The 18,365-nt window shown below is 41.0% G+C and overlaps 1 protein-coding gene across 1 annotated transcript; it reads left to right on the top strand.

The window, feature by feature from the left end:
* Nucleotides 1-10,345: 10,345 nt before the first annotated feature.
* SOCS3 (suppressor of cytokine signaling 3) lies at nt 10,346-12,816 on the top strand. The gene is made up of 2 exons (XM_026701825.2): nt 10,346-10,472; nt 10,880-12,816. The coding sequence occupies exon 2, from the start codon at nt 10,948-10,950 to the stop codon at nt 11,563-11,565; it is 618 nt and encodes a 205-aa protein (XP_026557610.1). The 5' UTR covers nt 10,346-10,472; nt 10,880-10,947; the 3' UTR covers nt 11,566-12,816.
* Nucleotides 12,817-18,365: the final 5,549 nt, after the last annotated feature.

The following is an 18,365-nucleotide window of genomic DNA, read 5'->3' as shown; positions in this document are numbered from 1 at the left end:
TCCTGATGCAGAGGAAGTAGGATGCCCATGTAATTTTGACCAGCATAGTAGCTGCTACTGTGGCAATCAATACCACCACCTTTCCTCCCAGAAATCTACAGCAACTGCAGCAAAGAGACTCTTCCTGTGCCCACTCTTTCCCCCACATCTTTTTCTAATGATGGTGTCCTCCAAGGTTCCAAGTGCCGTTGTTGGCTTTTCCTTTTGCTTCTGGGTAGCCCAACCATGTCACTGTAGAAAACACAAAGCCAACTGCTGTTGCTTCTGCCACCACCATGCAGACAATTTACCAGGGTCACCATGCCTCTTCCTCTCAAGTAGGCCTCTGAACTCTGGAGATAATGAGTCAGGAGAAGAACTAAGAAAATCAAATTTAAGGCACATGTGTTTTTTCTTTGTTCACTTTATTCGGTCAGAGACAAAGAGGGGGAAATTAGAGAACTTAAATCCTACTGAAATTATACTTACTGTTCCCTCACAATAGGTGCATCTGCTATGCAAATAGATTGAGAATCATAACTGGCTTTAATTAACAAGCACGTATGTTCCTCATAGGTTGATCCTGTACAGGTATCTTCACATATATGTTCCAATATATTAAAATAGCCTAACAAGAAGAAAAAACAGGAGTCATCTAAAAAAATACAGTGTAAGTACTATAATAGCCACCATGTAGGACAAACAGGCAGAAAACACTTCTAATCTCACTACACATGGACAGATTCAACAATAGTTTCAACGGGAAAACTGTGAGAATTCTAGAGCAAGCTAATCCCAAATGTGCTAGGGAATTCCAGGAAGTTTGACATTCAGACAAATCAGCCATCAACAGATTCATAGAAATAAACCATGTTTATCATTCAAATGAGACAAAAACCCTAAGAGGGAAACATAAAAGGCCAGAACATATCCTCTCCAGCAGCCAACATCCAGATAAGCAGGGATTAACCCCCTTAAACAATCAAGCAGAAAACAATAGCCTAATCAAAGAACTAAAATAAAACCACTCACACACACCACCAAAACAGGTAGGGCAAGCTTCTGTTTATAAATAGAGAACAAACCCCACACTCATAGCACTGATGATGTTACCTAGTCAGGTAATGAAACATCTGCAAGTAACCAGCCAAGCAAGCTCAGAGGACTCCATATGTTCCAAAGGATTCTATGGAGCTTCTTTCTACATAAGCAATCTCAGGATGCCAACTTTCAAACAGCTATAGCAGCCAGATAAACTGTTTCTGTACCAGCAGCAGCTTGAGTTTCCATTTACTGTATCTTGAAATAGTTCAATAGCTATTTAAGAGCTTCAGCTGCTTTCCCAGCACCAAGGAACAGAAAACCTTTTACTTTCCGAAAGAAAGAACGGTTTCACCCACAGTCTCCAACAGCTATCAGAGCCTTTGCAATCTACTAATCTCCAAATCACTTCTCAAACAAATTAGGTCTTTTGTAGAGTGCTAGTCAAAGATTCCCTCCCCCAAATAAAAACCAGATCTTCTCTCCCCACAGTCAATTTCTGAGCTTGGGACTTTAATGTCTCTGTCCTCTATCAGATCAAACAAAGGCAGGAAATCCTGACTTAGGACTGTTGTGGGCAGAATGTCTATAATTTACCCTGAGGCAAACCCAATGAAAATTCCCAAATGCCCTTCATTCTCAAAATATCTGTCTGCTGTATGCCCATAGGCAATTTGACAAAAACCAATGACATTCTTTTTAAGGAACATGCCCTTTCATTTTGTTATTGTGGTTTTCACATCTGGCAGCTGGGCATTAAAATGCAATTGGGAGAACTTTCCATTCAGCCCAGTACAGGCTAACTGTGTGCAAAACAGTTTTAATGTTTTCATTTCTTTCCCCCAAACAGAATTTTTAAAGCAATAACACAAATTAGTATTGTCATCTACAATTTATTTCTTAAATCTGAATACTTTAAAAGTAAACTTTCTTTTATTTGAAAGTATTGGTTTTCAAATATTTTCTTTTAAAATAGGATGATTTGAGGTTAAACATGAGGAGCTTCCTCCTTATATAAAACTATAAAAGTCAAGAACAGTTATTTAGTTTAACAAGGAATCTGACCAAAAGATTTCTCAAAATGGAAGATAGTAAACAAATGGATTAACTTAGTTTAACACTCTCCCTTTCAGTTGAAGCCAGAGTTTAGCTAAAGAGAAAGCAAAGGTTAATAACCTGTTTCCCTAAGATCTCCTTAGTATGCTTCAAAGTCATTCTCAAGAATCCTTCCAGTCAGAAAGCAAGGCTGCACTTTCATATCCATTAACTGTCCCCACTGTGGTTGGGTGGGAATCTTTTCATTACAAAGCTTTGCCTCAGAAAAAAAAAATCCAGCTTTCACTAGAGGAAAACAGATCACCCCAAGGATTTTGCTGTCAGGGAAAGCAAATTGTCACTGCTCTGGTAAAACAGATTTCCAGCTAGTATAATGTTTTGGTGGCAGAATATGCATTCTCTAATTGGCTAAGTATGCTGCACATACATGGGACAGTCTCAGAAGCAGGGGTGAACAGAGCTGGAATAGATATTGAACCTTTGGAAGGGATCGAGGTTCCTTATCATTTTCCTCTTAGCAAGTCCTTAACAGTAGTTTATTTTAGAACTGTGTCAAAATAGAAACCCAAGTAAAAACTTTATGAAACTATATTTGGTTCCTCATTTTCTACACAAGGCTGGGGATTTATGAAGTTATCCCTAAAAGACAACACCTAATGCTTTTTATGAAAACACATACTTTGCTTGCAATTTCTCAACATCACATTAGTGGAATTCCTGAGGCAAAGGGCATACAGGTAGTGTCAAGCTCATTAAGAAAGTCAAAAAGTTTAAAATCCTCCTGAGTATAAATGCTTGGTCTAAACTGGAAGTGATGTTTCTATGGTGTGGGAATGAAAATGGGAACTCCACGTAAAAAAGACAAATTCCATGCAGGGCTTCATTAGAAACTAGATATATTAACTGGGCTCATATCTTGTGCTAAATCGTAGCTAGGTTTGCATGAGTTTGGTTTTGTATGTTGTGTAAACTCAAACATTGTTGAGTTTCAATTTTTCATGGCCAAAAATTGTCATGTCACAAAATTTTGCTAGCATGGTGCTGGCTGATTGTAAGGGACATAAGAATAGGCCTGGCCTATAATAAGAGAGACAGTTAACCTGACCTATGATAATAGAGGCAGCTGTTTTCTTGGCACAGGTTACTTCACAATACAACTCTGTTTCCCCCACTCAAAAAAGTACTATAATTTTATTTCAGTTAGAATATCTAAGCACTACATACCTAATAAGGTGGTTAACATTGTGTTTTAGCCTACTGTTCTAGGAAAACCACTGAAGAAGTTATTTTACCTGAAATATTGAAAAATTGTATAATTTATATTCTAATATTCTTTTTGCCCATCAGTGCTAATCTTTTCTTTAAGACAAGCATATCTTTACTCCTCCTTTTGCAATTGTCTTTTGAGTGTCCTCTAGTCTGAGTTTATGAGAAATATCTCCTTAGGCTAGTGCCCTTCATATGAAAAACCATGGAGATGGCAAAAGGCTGCATTGAGTAATATGGTCGAAACAATGTATGCTTCATTGCGTCAAAAGCAATCTAAATTGTGAAGCAGCTAACATGTACTGTGTGACATAAGCCTTGCCCAACAAACAGAGCTTACTGTAGTTATAGAAGCAGAGGTGGGAGGAGGTTGACTGTGTGGACTTTTGAAATAAAAAGTTTGGTTTCCAAGCCTCCAGTTTAAATGCTTGGAACAGAATCTTCCTCTTCCCACGGAGCATGGCTAGTATATTTCTCTGCTTCCTCTCATAGGATTTTGACGCTTAAGAAGGACTGTAAGAATAAACAGGAGGAAGGCAGAGTATTAGATATGTTTGCAATCTTGGTTTGTTTATATAAAATAATAATGGGATATCAATTAAGTAAATGAATAAAATAAGCCTGAGGTACCTAGAGAAGATTTCTCAGCAGAACTATACTATGGCTGATTGGTGGAAGCTGCTCTAGAGTTTGATGTTTTTTTTCCATTCCCAGATATGCTTCTAAATGTGCCTCACACTCCAACATCTAATGGGATCCCTTAGAACGGCGCCTTTCTTCAAAACAACCACTCCAGCATTAGTACTCATATCAAACTTTCAGAGTTGCTTTAATGCTACATGACACAAGAAGTCTTAATTCTGCACCACTAAATCTAACTCAGGCACTCTTTCCACCATGCCAATTACATCCATACAAAAATGAATTATAGTACAGTTGATCTGGCTACTCTGTTAATCTGATAACACATTCCCTAAATTGAAAGCAACAGAAAAGATAAACTCTCCCTTGAATTGAACTTAATTCCTATTTGACTTCATAATTATGACAATAACAGAAAAGTGGCTTATCATAGTGACCTGCCTTCCCAATCTAACCTGTAAATAAATTTTAAAAGAAATATGGCTAAAAAGAGAGGTCTTTTGAAAATAGGTAAAAATTGATATCCTAAACTCAGGATCTGACAATGGGACTGGATTGATTTGTTTTTCATATCCTCTGCCATTGGTCAGGGGAAGGGGAAAAGACTTTCTAAAGATGTGGCCTCCTAAGTGAAGTAATGATAAAAGGTAACATGAGGATTAATACCTACAGTTAGGTATTTGGATACACCGACCTGTTCCTAAATTTAAGTGAAGGCAATTCTTGATGCCACATCCTTAATCATGTTCCTTGGATTAAAAATTAATATCTGTGATGGCACAAACTGTTTCAGAAACATTTATGGCAGGGAGAATTGGGGAAAAAAATGTAATTATGTGTACATGAAACTGACATTTTGAGCATCTCTGTGTCAATGTTTGCACCATTTCAAGGTAGGCTGACTACCTGATTTATCTCCCAATCCTGATATAGTGTAGTTGCAACCACTGCAGAGCTGACTTCTTTCTTTCAATTGTTGTGGCAATGCAGACTGAGATGGTACTTTTTTTCCATTATCAGGAACTCTTCCTTCACTCAGCCTCCTGGCTTAAGACACAGAGGAGTTATTATTCCTGTATTTGGAAGTATTCTCTTCCTGTATTATTATTAGTAAGTTATCTCTCACCACAACCATCCATCCACCATAGCAACATACAGCCAGGGTCAAATCTTTGGGAAATATACTGTACCTTTTTGCAAAATAGACCAACATGTAAAATTTCTTCTTCACAGCTCAGAGATGTTTAAATGCAACAAAGGAATTGTGACCAGATGGGTGGGAAGAAGTTGAAGGGTTGTAATGGTCTTATTTTGTATATAATCTTCTGTCACCCAGCACCCCATTTTTCAAATGCACATATTAAAAAGCTTGTGTGACCGGATCTGATCTGCCTCTTATTGAGAGGGGAAGAGAAGCGGGAGGCTGAGAACATCTGACTGCTGATAACCAGGTGGGAGGTGGGGGGCGGGCAGAATAACTGTATTTGCCTGTTAATCAGCATGGAAGAAAGAGTGTGAGTAATTATTGGCTTATGGTATTCCTCATGCATTTTCTGTATTTCACGGCTGGTTTGGCGGAAGTATCATGAGTGAGTTTCAAACTTATTTTCGAGACAGAAATGCTGGTAATGGGAAACACCTGTTGTTAGTTCATCTATGACAATGTTTTGTCTAAGTAGTAAGAGGCATAGTAATCCCTTCTCTTCAGATGTAACTAAAAGAAGGCATAGAGGTAAGGTATGCTTCACAAAGCACCCTTTTTCCTATACACCAGGTGTGTCAAACTCATGACGTCACATGATGTATCACAATTTTCCCCGCTTTGCTAAACCAGGGATGGGCGTGATGCATCCAGCCAGTTTGACAGCCCTTCCATACACAATTCGATATGCAGAGGCTAAAAGAGGTGTGACACAAGTAATCTGTACTGGAATTTTCTGACTTTAAAAATGTTTTCATTATATTACTTTTAATTTTAAAGCAGCTCAAGCTGAGGAGAAATTTGGTGTTAATGAGATCAGTAATGACAGCAGTTCAAGCATTTAAAATACTTCAGCTGTACTCTATTTTCCAATCAAAACTCCATCCCATTTCATCTAAGGGCAATCTGCTGATATATGTAGCAGGATCATACTACAGGTTTCTTTTCTCAGTGGAAGGAGAGCAGTTTTAGAAGAAGGAATAAAATAGAACTGCGGAGGATCATTTGCTTATCTCCCATCCCATCTCCACGCATGGCCTTTTAACCTAAAAAATAGAAGATGCAATTCATGTAGTTCGAGGTCTCATACCAGGTCTGGTATGAGACTAAGCCCCATTAAAACAGTGGTGTTTAATTTTCTGGATTCATACAGTAAATGTCCAGATGGAATGCAATTCAGACATCATCTGCCACAGATCTATGCTGCAGAAATCTAGATCTTAGATAGCAGCAAAGAGACGTGAAAAAAACGAATCTCTTTATTGTCATTCATTGGTAGTCTGGATTTTTGTAACCCAGATCAGTTAGCCCTTAATATGCCTGCTTTAGTGCTGTCAACACCTAGTAGCAACCATCTCAGATTAAAATTCCAGCCTTCCTCTACATCTTCAGCTCCGGCTTATTTATTCAAAACAAACACCAGAACACCAGAATTCTTTCATTCCTTTCCTTTTAACAGCACCCGGTATGGTTTTCCCCCATTTCTGCCCTCTGCTTCTCCTCCAGGAAAAGGCTCTGGGAACCATCTTATTGTTTGCATTTTGGACCAGCTGCTATTGCAGCTTCACTTCCCAGAACTGCTTGCTGGTGTTTGTTCCTGGCTGCTCATGGGCAGCTGCTATGGGGCAAGGAAAACTCCCTCCCTCCCCGTATTGCAGCATATACAGCAGACACTGCTTATTCCCAAGTTCAGACTTATCATATCTGTGATCTTCTTGCACTGGGAAAAGAGATAAAGGAGACTTAAAATGGAGTTCTGAGGCTGGAACATTCAGGCATGGTAGAAAGACCTGCCAAGACCTCAGCTCTAACACACAGCAATACGGACTGATCTCGTCGGGCAACCAGCATTGAGCACAGAGAAATAGGGAAGATGAGGCACTTTATTTTCAGCCAAACATTTTGCATAAGAAACAGAACGATTACTATAATAATTCAATATGTATACATCTGTACATTTAGCACTTTGGTTTTATCCATTTCTAAGAAACACATTTGTGGTTATTTGATATTTATCCCATCTTTATTATTTTTATAAGTAACTTGCTCCTCCTCTTTTCCCCACACAACAACCCTGTAAAGTAGGCTGGGCTGAGAGTGACTAGCCCAAAGACACCCAGCTGCTTTTTGTGCCTAAGGCAGGGCTAGAACTCATAGTGTCCAGGTTTTTAGACAAACACCTTAACCACAACACCAAATAGGTTCACAACTTATTGCTATTATTGAGCATCATGATGAACATGTAAGCACTGCTTTGAATGCAGCCAACAAGGAAGTTTTATACATATAGTCGTCATTTTGTTCCTGAAATGTTAATACACTATAGTGTGGAAACTGATTCAACTTAGTACCTTAATGGCTTCTTCGATTTACTTTTGAAAAATCACTGTTTGAACTCTAAAGCTGCTGTTATCACACTGAAAATTTAGAGCATAAGGGAAATTATAATGTAAATAAAAGAGCTTGAGTACATTAACACAGGGTGTACTGTATATTCTATACTATTTATTTCTATTTCAATTATACTAACATGTAGGCAATGCAAACCCATGCAACCACGCTAGTGCACAATTTCCATTGCATTCGTAACAGAGCTGTGTATTCTTCAAAAATCATTTGAAAGAAGAGTTTTGGACCACGTGCAAGCATAACTTCTCTGTTATTTATTAATGCAGCCTGTCTTTTAAAGCCTGGGAAGGAGAGGTTGTGGTTGTTTTAAGAGTTGTGTTTAATGAGTCAATTGCTTAAAACAATACCATCTTTTTTCAGGTTCCCATAACAGCCTGGAAAAAAAAATGGGCTGCTTCAATTAAGAGATCCTAATCACTTCTTCAAAATCATTTTTAATTACTCTGAATGCTATTGGGAACAACCTGGATCTCATACATAAATAACTGCTGTTACTTTACCTGGTTATAGATTCTCTAAATAAAGCTTTAAATGTTGCCGTTTCATCTTTCATATGAGTCATTATTTTCTGCAATAACTTTTATGATGCAAGTGCATAAATACCCATGTACACACATAAAATGTTTTGAAAAATTTCAGTCAGCCAGTATTCATTGCGCATTCATCCCTTCTGAGCATCTATGCCTCTCACATTATACATGCTTATTGTGGGAAATGTCACTCGAACTGCAAAGTACACAAAGGTTGCATAAAGTAAGCCTTACACAATCACTATACAAAAGGCTATTTCCTCCATACTATAGAGCTGTTCCAGCCTGCACTTCACATTTCTCACACGCTAGAAAAAAATTACAGGAGTTGAGCCACAATTGGAGCCCATAATTTTATTCGGAAGGTTTCCTCAATCCTCCTGTTTTCTTGCAAAACACTCTTTCCCTTAAGAGTTGCAGCTGCAGCACATCCAGTCATTGGTTCACTCAGTAATCTGACCTGTTTCCCTGAGCCCTGAGGCACCAAATTAAAGCAAAGAAGGGGGAGGGGTTCTTGCTTTTCTGGTTCCCAATGTTTCTCTTCCCCGCAGCTCCTCTGGAAAGGGCAAGTAAGGATAGAATATGAATGCAATCCCTGGGAGGGGAAAAATAATAAGGTTGCACCCGACAATCAAACACCAAACCTTTCCCCAGTCCAAGGGCATCCAGCCAAGCTCCACTAAATGCTGAAGTTGGAGAGAGGAAGGGACACCTTCTGCAAAGCAAATGCTTTCCAATGTTTATATTTAGATTTCTGTCGTATCTCCTCAGAGACTGGGCAATTCCTTTTGACTGACACCAATGCAACCAGAGGGTTTCCCAGGCTGCTTCATGCATGTTTTAGCTCTGCTGATAAGTGCTGATGTATTTCTGTGGTTGCTTTGTAGATACCCAGGTTGAGTTAATAGGAGGGAGAGGTTTTCTTCCAGGTAGAAGAAAAAGCTTTGTGGAAAATATGCACAGGAGTCACAAGTGGCACTTCCAGATAAATGGCCCCTTACTGTTACCAAACAAAGGATTTTGGATAGCTCATTCCATTTTGGTTTGATTACTTTAAAAACAGGAATAGAAGAAAAAGATTTGGAAGAAGTCATGTGGAGGACAGTAAAATTCCATCAACAAAACACAGCACCCTAATTCCTGCTTGAGGTCTGATGGGAAGCAGTTTTTGTTGCATTTACAGGTTTATCCCACAAAGGTTGGTTTCCTCCTGCCCTTTCAATGCCTCGAGGCCCCAAATAGCTCATAATAAGTCCTATTTCCCGTTCTTCTATGGGAGCTCTTTGGACTATTAGCAGTCCTGGATATAATATGGGGCTGCTGACATTCTGGGTAGTCAGTAGGTACGCAAATATGCCAATTTAGATTTCTGTTCTGGCAAATTCTTTGTAATCTCTTTATCGCAAAGCCCTATTTAAAAGGCTAAAAAGAAACCTCATCCCAGACCCTCAGGAATGGCATTATTTGCCAAACATGAACTTCTCAAAAGGAAATGTTGAGTTGTGCCACTCGGGTGACCTGAGAAGCCCTTGCCTTCTTACCCATGCCAGTAAACGCCCGTTATATCCCAAGAAGGGCGCCCTCTAGCGTGGGTCACCCACGCGGGTTCTCAGCCATCGTTACTACACAATATGAAAAAGGAACTAGCGGGGGGGGGGGGGGGGGGGGAAGGGGTCTCAAGCGCTTTGGAAAGATGGCTGTTTTCGAAGAAATGCAAAAGAGTGACTGGAAGAGCCACAAAACCACATTAGGAATGAAGGAACTTGAGATGACACGCGAGTTTGTTTGAGCGGCAACGCCAGGTCTTTGGGGCTCTCTTTTCCCACGCGCTTTTTCCCCGTGAAGAGGCCTGGGGGGGGGGGAAAGCTCGCCGCAAGGCAGCCCCGGGCGTTGCTCCGCGCGTGGAAGTCCTCCGCTCGCACGTCCCCAAAGATCGCCCTTTAGAGGGAAAAGGCGGCCGCCTCTGCCCGCGGGCCGCAGGGAGCGACGTGACTCCAGCCTTCCCGCTGGTTCCTTGGAGCAAGTGGCGGGCCGAGAAGCGGCCAGGACAGGGAGGGAGCGGGGGAGGGGAAAGGAGGCCTCGCTGCCCGGAATGGGCTGGCCGCTGCCTGGCTGGCTGGCTGCCTGCCTGGGACGCGCTCGCCCTCCCGGCACAACCGAGTTCCAGGAACCACGAGGCGGGGCCAGCGGATGCTCTCTATAAAAGCCTCCGATAGGCGCTCTGGCAGCTTTGTAAAGTAGGACAAGCTAAGCGCGCCAGAAGCAGATCGCTCTTCGTTCTGCCTCGCCAGCAGCCGCGCTCTGCCAGCAGCTTGGATTCCCCCCGCGTCTCTTTTCTCGCCCCCCAGGTAACCCCCGACTCTGCGCCGATCTCTGGAGAAATAGCCGAACGACCACGGTCCCGGGCTGCTACAGGGCAGGGGGTGGTGGTCCCGGGGCGCCCCTGGAGCGTACCCGCCGAGAGAAAGCAACGCGAAACGGGGAGCCCGGAGCCGGCGAGGGGGATGGGTTGCGTGCGACCGGAGGGGAGGCCGAGTAGTTACTCTTGGGGATCCATCCCAGGGAGGGATGCCCTCTGAGGTAGCATTTGGCCCAAGAGGCAGCGACCAAACCGGGGGACTATCTTGGCGATACGGTAGGAGAGTAGCGTTCCAGTCCTGAATGACGGGGAAGATGCAATGAATTGGGCCTGCAGGGCGAAACGGTAATTTGAGGTGCTCTTTGTCCTAAAGTATTTTCTCCCCTCCGTTCACAGGTACTCATCCTAGCAGCCGCTGCGCTTGGCAGCAGCCCAGATTACTTGCAAAGCTGGCTCCCTGCGCCATGGTCACCCACAGCAAGCTCCCCAGTACAGGGATGAGCCACCCGCTGGACACCAGCCTGCGCCTCAAAACGTTCAGTTCCAAGAGCGAATATCAGCTGGTGGTGAACGCTGTGCGCAAGCTGCAGGAGAGTGGCTTCTACTGGAGCACGGTGACAGGAGGTCAAGCCAACCTGCTCCTCAGCTCTGAACCCATTGGCACCTTCCTCATCCGTGACAGCTCAGACCAGCGCCACTTCTTCACTCTGAGCGTCAAGACTGAGTCGGGCACCAAGAACCTACGGATCCAGTGTGAAGGAGGCAGCTTCTCACTCCAGAGTGATCCCCACAGCAGCCACCCTGTGCCCCGCTTTGACTGTGTCCTCAAACTCGTTCATCACTACATGCCCCTCCCTGAGCAACAACCAGGGCAGGCATCGCACCCTCGACGTGCCTACTATATCCACTCAGGTGAAGAGAAGATCCCGCTGGTGCTGAGCCGCCCCCTCTCCTCCAGTGTCTCCACTCTACAGCATTTGTGTCGCAAGACTGTCAATGGGCACTTGGATTCCTATGAGAAGAGGACCCAGCTTCCTGCTCCCATCAAAGACTTCTTGGACCAGTATGATGCGACTTTCTAAGGGGCTTTTTCAGCAGTATTAGCCCACGACACAAGCACAAGAGCAGAAAAAGAGAAAGGATGGAGATGGAGAATCCGGGACAAAACTCAACATCTTTTTTACCCTTAGCATGTGGATTATGAAAGGGGCAGAGGGGCCCAGCACAGAAACTGTCTTGCTGTCGATAACTTGCCAACAGGGGATTTGTGCAAGTGACTGATGATGCTGTTGGACTATGGAACAGGCTGTTGCTCCTTGATAAAACTGTCTCTCTGGCTTAGGATGGGCATGATAGAATGGTTTGCAAACTTCCTTAACCAACGGGACCGTTTACAAAGAGCTGATTGCTCTGCACTGGACCAGACCACCTCTAATGATTTTTGACCAGAACTATTTTTCTGACAAAAGAATACATGCACTGGAATCCAGCTAGTGCCTGAAAATCAATGTTTTCCTCAGTTTTAAGGGGGAAATCTTTTTTATTGCGGTTATTGTTATTAATCTTTACCTCTTGCAACCTCCAGGAGGGACAAATCTCCTTTCAACCCAAGTCTCTTCCTCGGAGGTTGTTGCCACAACATTTTATTCATGGGACTAAGCCTTAAAAAAAAAAATCCACATCCTCCATAGACTATTAATGAAATCCCATGAAGAAAATGCCATTCACTCTCCGGGCCATCATGCAGGCAAAGGACATAACTCTCTGAGATTTCTTTATTGCTTTTTGGAACACCAAACTGAATGTTACATGATATGGTGTTTCTCCTGAGTGTTTATTCTACCTTGACTTTTCTGCTCAGGCTGCTAATTTCTTGCCTTCCTTTTTGGAATTTTAGCTCATCAAAAAATGGCATTACATCTATAACAGGGTGTGGATTTGTTTGGGTCCTCGATTGCACTGAATAACTGAAAACCGTACAGGAATGTAGCAACAAGAGAATTACCTGGAACTTTTTAATTTAACTTTTTTTTTGTAAAAAAAACAACCAAAATTTTGTGGGTTCATCTTATTTTTGCATATCAGGGTTTTAGCAGGGCAGATAAGGTTTTGTTTTTACAGAAAGAAATGTTTACAGACCTGCCTAAGAAAAATTGTTCTGTCTTTTATAAAGATTCCACCCTTCAGCCTTGAAGGCTGTTAGACATGCTTGAAGACTCCACCAAAAATCAAACTTGGAAGAAAACTTTGCACATCTATTTATATTTATATTCAAGGGACTTTAAAGACAGCATTCAATAATTTATAATAAAAAGCACTATTTTTTAAAGTAATGCTTTGACTCACTTCTCTTCTTCCCTCCCTGAATGTCTTACCTCCAATGTTATCTACATCCTAGATCCCAATCCAGTAATCTTTTAATAATAGAAAGCTTTGACCAAGAAAGACTGCAGTCAAAAGTAAGGCTGTTTTGCTATCATTAGTTTCAGTTGTAGTAAATGCGCATCTACACATCACTGCTTTTTCTAAGAAAAGCAAACGCTAGAAAGGCATTGACTCCTTATCACTGAGCACTGCTTTTTATCGCCACCTTGGACACGGAGATTCATTGCACACTCAGAATTAATTGATTCTGTGTGGAATGCACTTAAGTAATAACTGCTTCCAGCCTTTTGCATGGGAGGAAGGAAGTCTTCTGTGTCTATCTCTGAAATGCCATAGGGACACATAAAGGTTATCACTAGTGTAATAATGGCCATAGGACTTTGAAATATAAGTAATGATGAAAATGGCACTTACCCTGTTTGTTTTGTGGCCTATACAAGTATTTGAAGGCAAGCAAAATCTGCTATCATGCCATTCTTTGCATTCCTAATCACCCCCACAGAGCAAAACCCAGAAGCAAAAAACAAACCCAGGGGGTGCGGGGAAATAAGTCTCTGGATCAGCAAATGTTGTACATGCAGAATATTCCAAATTCAGTTGATGGCACTTAGAATTAGCAAGAAAACCTTTACCTGAATCCTGGACTAGTAGTGCCAGCCAGAGTAGTTAATCCAGAGCTAAATGACGGTTGCTATAAGATGTTATATTAGATAACACAATTTTAAATGAGTCCATCAAGCCCATTACTTATTTTTATTTATTTATTTACTATATTTCTATGCAGCCATATTTCAAAAGAACTCATGGTGATGTGAAATCAAAATTGTTGCTTTTCCCTTCGTGTTTATTCTCTCTCCTGCCATTTTTCTCCCAAGTAAACCAAATACCAAACAGCTTAGGCTAGATGAAATCAACCTAGGGAATTGTATTGGAAGAGGAACAATTGAACAAGCATCGTTTTCACCATTCAGGGTCTTGGTTATTGTTGTAATTATGGCAAAGCTAGCAGCTTTCCAGAAATGTTGACTTCCCATGTCTCATTAACCCTGCTCAGTATAATTAAGGGTTAGAAGTGATGGTAATTGTGATGGAATAACAATTTAAAGAGGCCCAGGGCAACATCCCTGACATAAGCAAATTCATGTTTCCCAGAAATAAGCAATGTAAAACACATCCCTTGATATGCAAACTTGTGAGGCTTCCTGCAATCTAACTCCCTTTCCCACCATATCACAGCCAGACCACTGAGAGGTATGATAAGATAGCTTGTTTAGCTTTGGGAGCTTCTCAAGGGCAGTGGAAAGTTCTGGTGGAGAACGTGCTGTCTGCATGTCAGCTCCCTTCATGTGTTTGCAGAAAGCTGCTTCCTTATCACTCCTAACATTTGCTAACAAAATGGGGAGTGGAGGGGGTATCTTATGATGGACCCATTTAGAAGGATTCTAATTTTTTTCCTCCATGTATGTCTTCAATTGCATGATGTATATTTTACCTAAAACTGAGTCAACCCTGGTTTCACAAGTGGATTTTTTTTGGCCCACAAATTATCCCCACTAAACAATAATCTCCTTTTCTACGGTATCCTTCAGTTTATGTCTCTATGTCTCTATCCCTATGTTTGCCTCTTTCCTTCACTGGTCTCACTTCCCAAATTCATACCTGTTGTTTCCATCAACTTACAGTTTCTTTGCTTCTTCTTCTTTAAAGTAACACGCAGTTGTATATTTAAGCATGTAACTTTTTTATTTATTTGATGAAATGGCTACTGGTGTACACAAATACTTAGTATGGTATATATCCCCCGATAGCAACAGGACTTTTAATCATTTGGCCAGACCAAAACTTTCTACTCCAATCCTGTTATAATGAACCTGATTCTCATTCTTCACACCCAACCACTCTGGACATGTGTGTTATATACATAACACACACACATACACATGCATATACACATATACATTACATACATGCATGCATGCATACATACATATAGAGATGGTGCCTGTGACTGTCCCAGGCCAGCAATATAATGCACTTAAAGATTAGCATTTCACATTACTTCATTTGAGTGACCACATAAAACAATTCTTTCTCTGGATTTCCTGAGAAAACAAAATAGATCTTTTTCCAGCTGAATTGGTTTTTTGAGAGGGGGTTGCTGTTTTTAAACAAGAATAATGAAGGAAAAACAAAAATGGGTGATGTTTGAATGAATCCATGGATAGGTATATATCCCACAAGCTATGAAAGCTAGGTACAGAAATAAATCTGGATACACATTTCAGGGGTTATCAATTGTTCTTTCATGATCCATGGCATCTGAACATAGAATATGTCCTTTGGCTGAAGGAAAAGAATCCCAGAAGTGTTTGGACTTTTCCAATCATCCACTAATAAGGTTGGGTAGGAGCACCAGGCTGGGAAAAGAGAAGGTATGTCCAAAACATAACACAGAGATAAAATAAGTTAGCTCAAAGTGTGTCATGTTTTGCTTTGGCATTGGCAAAGGCCATAATATCATCACCTCTATTTCAGTCAAGATTATTTTGCCTTTAAATAGTGAATGAGAGTCAGAAAATCACCTGATACGTGCTATCTTCACCCTGCCTCTATGCCAGAGATAACTGCGCCTGTGGAATTCTTACTTGATATGTAGTAGTTAAAAATATACAGAAGCCATAAGGAGTAAAAGGGGGGCCTGTCCAAAGCAGGGTACTCCAACTTTGGCCTGGCAGACTTCAACTCCCAGAATTTCCCAGCTAGCAAAGTTGGGGCTGTGGAACTCTGGGAGCTAAAGTCCTCCAGGCTTAAAGTTGCCAAGTTTGGAGACCCCTGGTCCAAAGGGAAATAGAGGCCCTGCTCCAGCAAAACAAGGCTCAGTTGCAAATAAGCCTGCAATTAATCCAGGCCTTTGTCTCTGCATTTGTAGAATGACTGATCATTCTAATCTTGCATCTTCAATTAGCAGAATAAAGATAAGGAGGGCTGCACAGGTTCCTGGCCATGCCCCTGCCTGGCCCTCTGGCCTATTGTCCCAGCTCTGCCAGGAATCAGAGGTTCCTAGTTGAGTCACAGCTATGTCAAGAATGTCCAGCCCAAGTAAAGCTGGTGGCACCATGCCAAGCCCTGCTGAGGCACATTCCCAGCGTCAGTGCCATCTGATCCTGACTGGTCCACACCCCTTTCCTTGCCGAGATTTAGGTTGCTACAGCAACAGGATTAAAAGCTGGGATATCACTGTTATTCTTTGGCCTATGCCAGGAAATGAGAGGCCTCCCATCTCCTTTACTTCAGTTGCCGTCTATGGTATAGTAGCAGCCATGGAAATTTGAGGTCGAGTGCCTGCCTTTTCCATTAATGGTGGAGGATGAATAAATTAACCCTATCTAGGAGAGAGCTGAGAAGACCCACTTTGAAAGGCTCTCAACATGGACAGCACATCATATGAAAGAACTTCAGTTCTACCTTGATTCACCCAGAGACCACATCATAATCCTCTCATTGTTTACCAACAGCTCTTACTATCTGAACCTGTCCCCATACAGATCTGCAAAGAAGGAAGAATTAAACCATTGCCAAAATTTTGATTGGTTACAAATATATTCTGATCTCTACACTTTCTCTCTTTTATATTAGCTTACCAACTGCAACTCTCTGGGATTTCAGAGCCATCCCCAGGAGCAGTTTTAAAATTACTGTATGGCATTTCATTTGAGTAGTTTGGAAAAGAAACTAATTATATATGCTTGAATTCACTGATATTTACCTCAAGGAAGTGGGGAATGGATTCAATTGCCAGAATTATTTGGATTTAGATTCTCCTTGAGGGGAGAGAAGAATGGTTTCCTTTTAAGTACTGAGTTATCTTGGACCAACCCAGCCTCTCCCTTTCTACCTTCTGAACAGTTTCTAGCTGTTTACTTCTGGACAAAACATCCAGCTGCAATGTGTTGCTGATTCAAAAAATCCAGGAAGGTTTGCAAATGCCTATCATTTCTTGGAATCTGCCCCAATCAGTAGTGACGTTTCTGGTCCAGGAGCCAACTTTAAGCAGAAGTTTCTCAAGTCTCATAATTGCTCCAGAAATTTCTCTAGTTCTGCATAATGCAGGGAACTGAGGGACTTTATCAGTAAGTGACTGTTCCTTTCCTTAGTTCTCAAGCTCCAAGACTTTATGTCACCAGGGGAAAAAGTCGTTGAATGGGGGAGTGGGTGGACCCGCCTTGCTGAACATAGTAATAAACTTCAGCCAATAGGCCCTAATTTGACTGGCAGGAAATACCCTGTCCCAACAGGAAAGTATCTCCACCAAATGCAGGATGCACAGCCCTTATCTAGTGCTTTACACAATTAACCAGTTCCTGTCAGCCAGTGTTCAGAGAAACTTGCCAGAATTATGTATGAGTAGAAACTTTTCGAAACATCAAAAAATAGATTGGAAATATTTAACACAAGGACTATTGCAAATTCATAAATAGTGATAAACTTGAGGTCAATTTAACATATACCCAACCTTCATTCTCCACTTGCCATTATACTGACTTTTGTTGTTGTTGTTGTTGCCCAGGCCAATTTTGGATTGTATTGCTGATCCCAGAAGGGATCATGACTACTTATATAGTGATCCTTCCTAAAGAAAACCAACCCAAGTCAATTTCATTACTGTCTTTGCAGATGAACTGCAACATGACAAAACCTTAAATTGTGTAAATACTATTAACTTTCTCATCTTTTCTGTTACATCCTTTTAATGGTATCTTATGATTATATTATTTTGTTGTTTGTATGTACAGTGAGAGTTTATGCACCAGAGACAAATTCCTTGTGTGTCCAATCACACTTGGCCAATAAAGTATTCTATTCTATTCTATTCTATTCTATTCTATGCTATGCTATGCTATGCTATGCTATTCTATTCTATTCTATTCTATTCTATTCTGTTCTATTCTATTCTATCTGGCATACTCATGAACCACCATTTTGTAAGGCCCAGAAGTGCCAGATGTAAGATGAGGAACATTTTTTTCTTGTTTTAATTTCCTCCTAATATAATTTTTATTTATGGTTTTATGTTTTAATTGTACAGAGTTTCTCTGGAAATGAGATAGACAGTTTCCAAATTTGGCAATTAAATAAACCAATGTCAGAACTAGGTCAAGACAAGAATCGCAATATAACACTTTTTGACTTTGTTAAAAAAGATAAAAAATAACTACACATTTTAAACAGAACCAGGATTTTGGTCATGATATTTATATGTAAAATGTTTTACAGATTTCTTCATTTGACAGTAATTGGAGTTTTATATCCAGATTTCAAATGGAACTGATGAAATCAGAAGGACGTAAATTATGACTAAGTTGAACCCTATCTAATTCAGTGGGTTTACTCTAAAGTATGACTAAACCTTTATTCAGTTCACAGACATGTTTAGTAGTGATATATTTCATCAACACAATCAGACAGAATAACAGAATCAACATAAAAAGCATGATGA

Source organism: Pseudonaja textilis, chromosome 2 (assembly GCF_049901715.1).
Source record: "Pseudonaja textilis isolate UNSWEBS1 chromosome 2, rPseTex1.2, whole genome shotgun sequence".
Taxonomy (NCBI): domain Eukaryota; kingdom Metazoa; phylum Chordata; class Lepidosauria; order Squamata; family Elapidae; genus Pseudonaja; species Pseudonaja textilis.
This window is presented reverse-complemented; position numbering and strand designations above follow the sequence as displayed.

Excerpts from the sequence above, each read along its gene's own strand:
- SOCS3 (XM_026701825.2), top strand. The coding sequence starts at position 10,948 with ATGGTCACCCACAGCAAGCTCCCCAGTACAGGGATGAGCCACCCGCTG.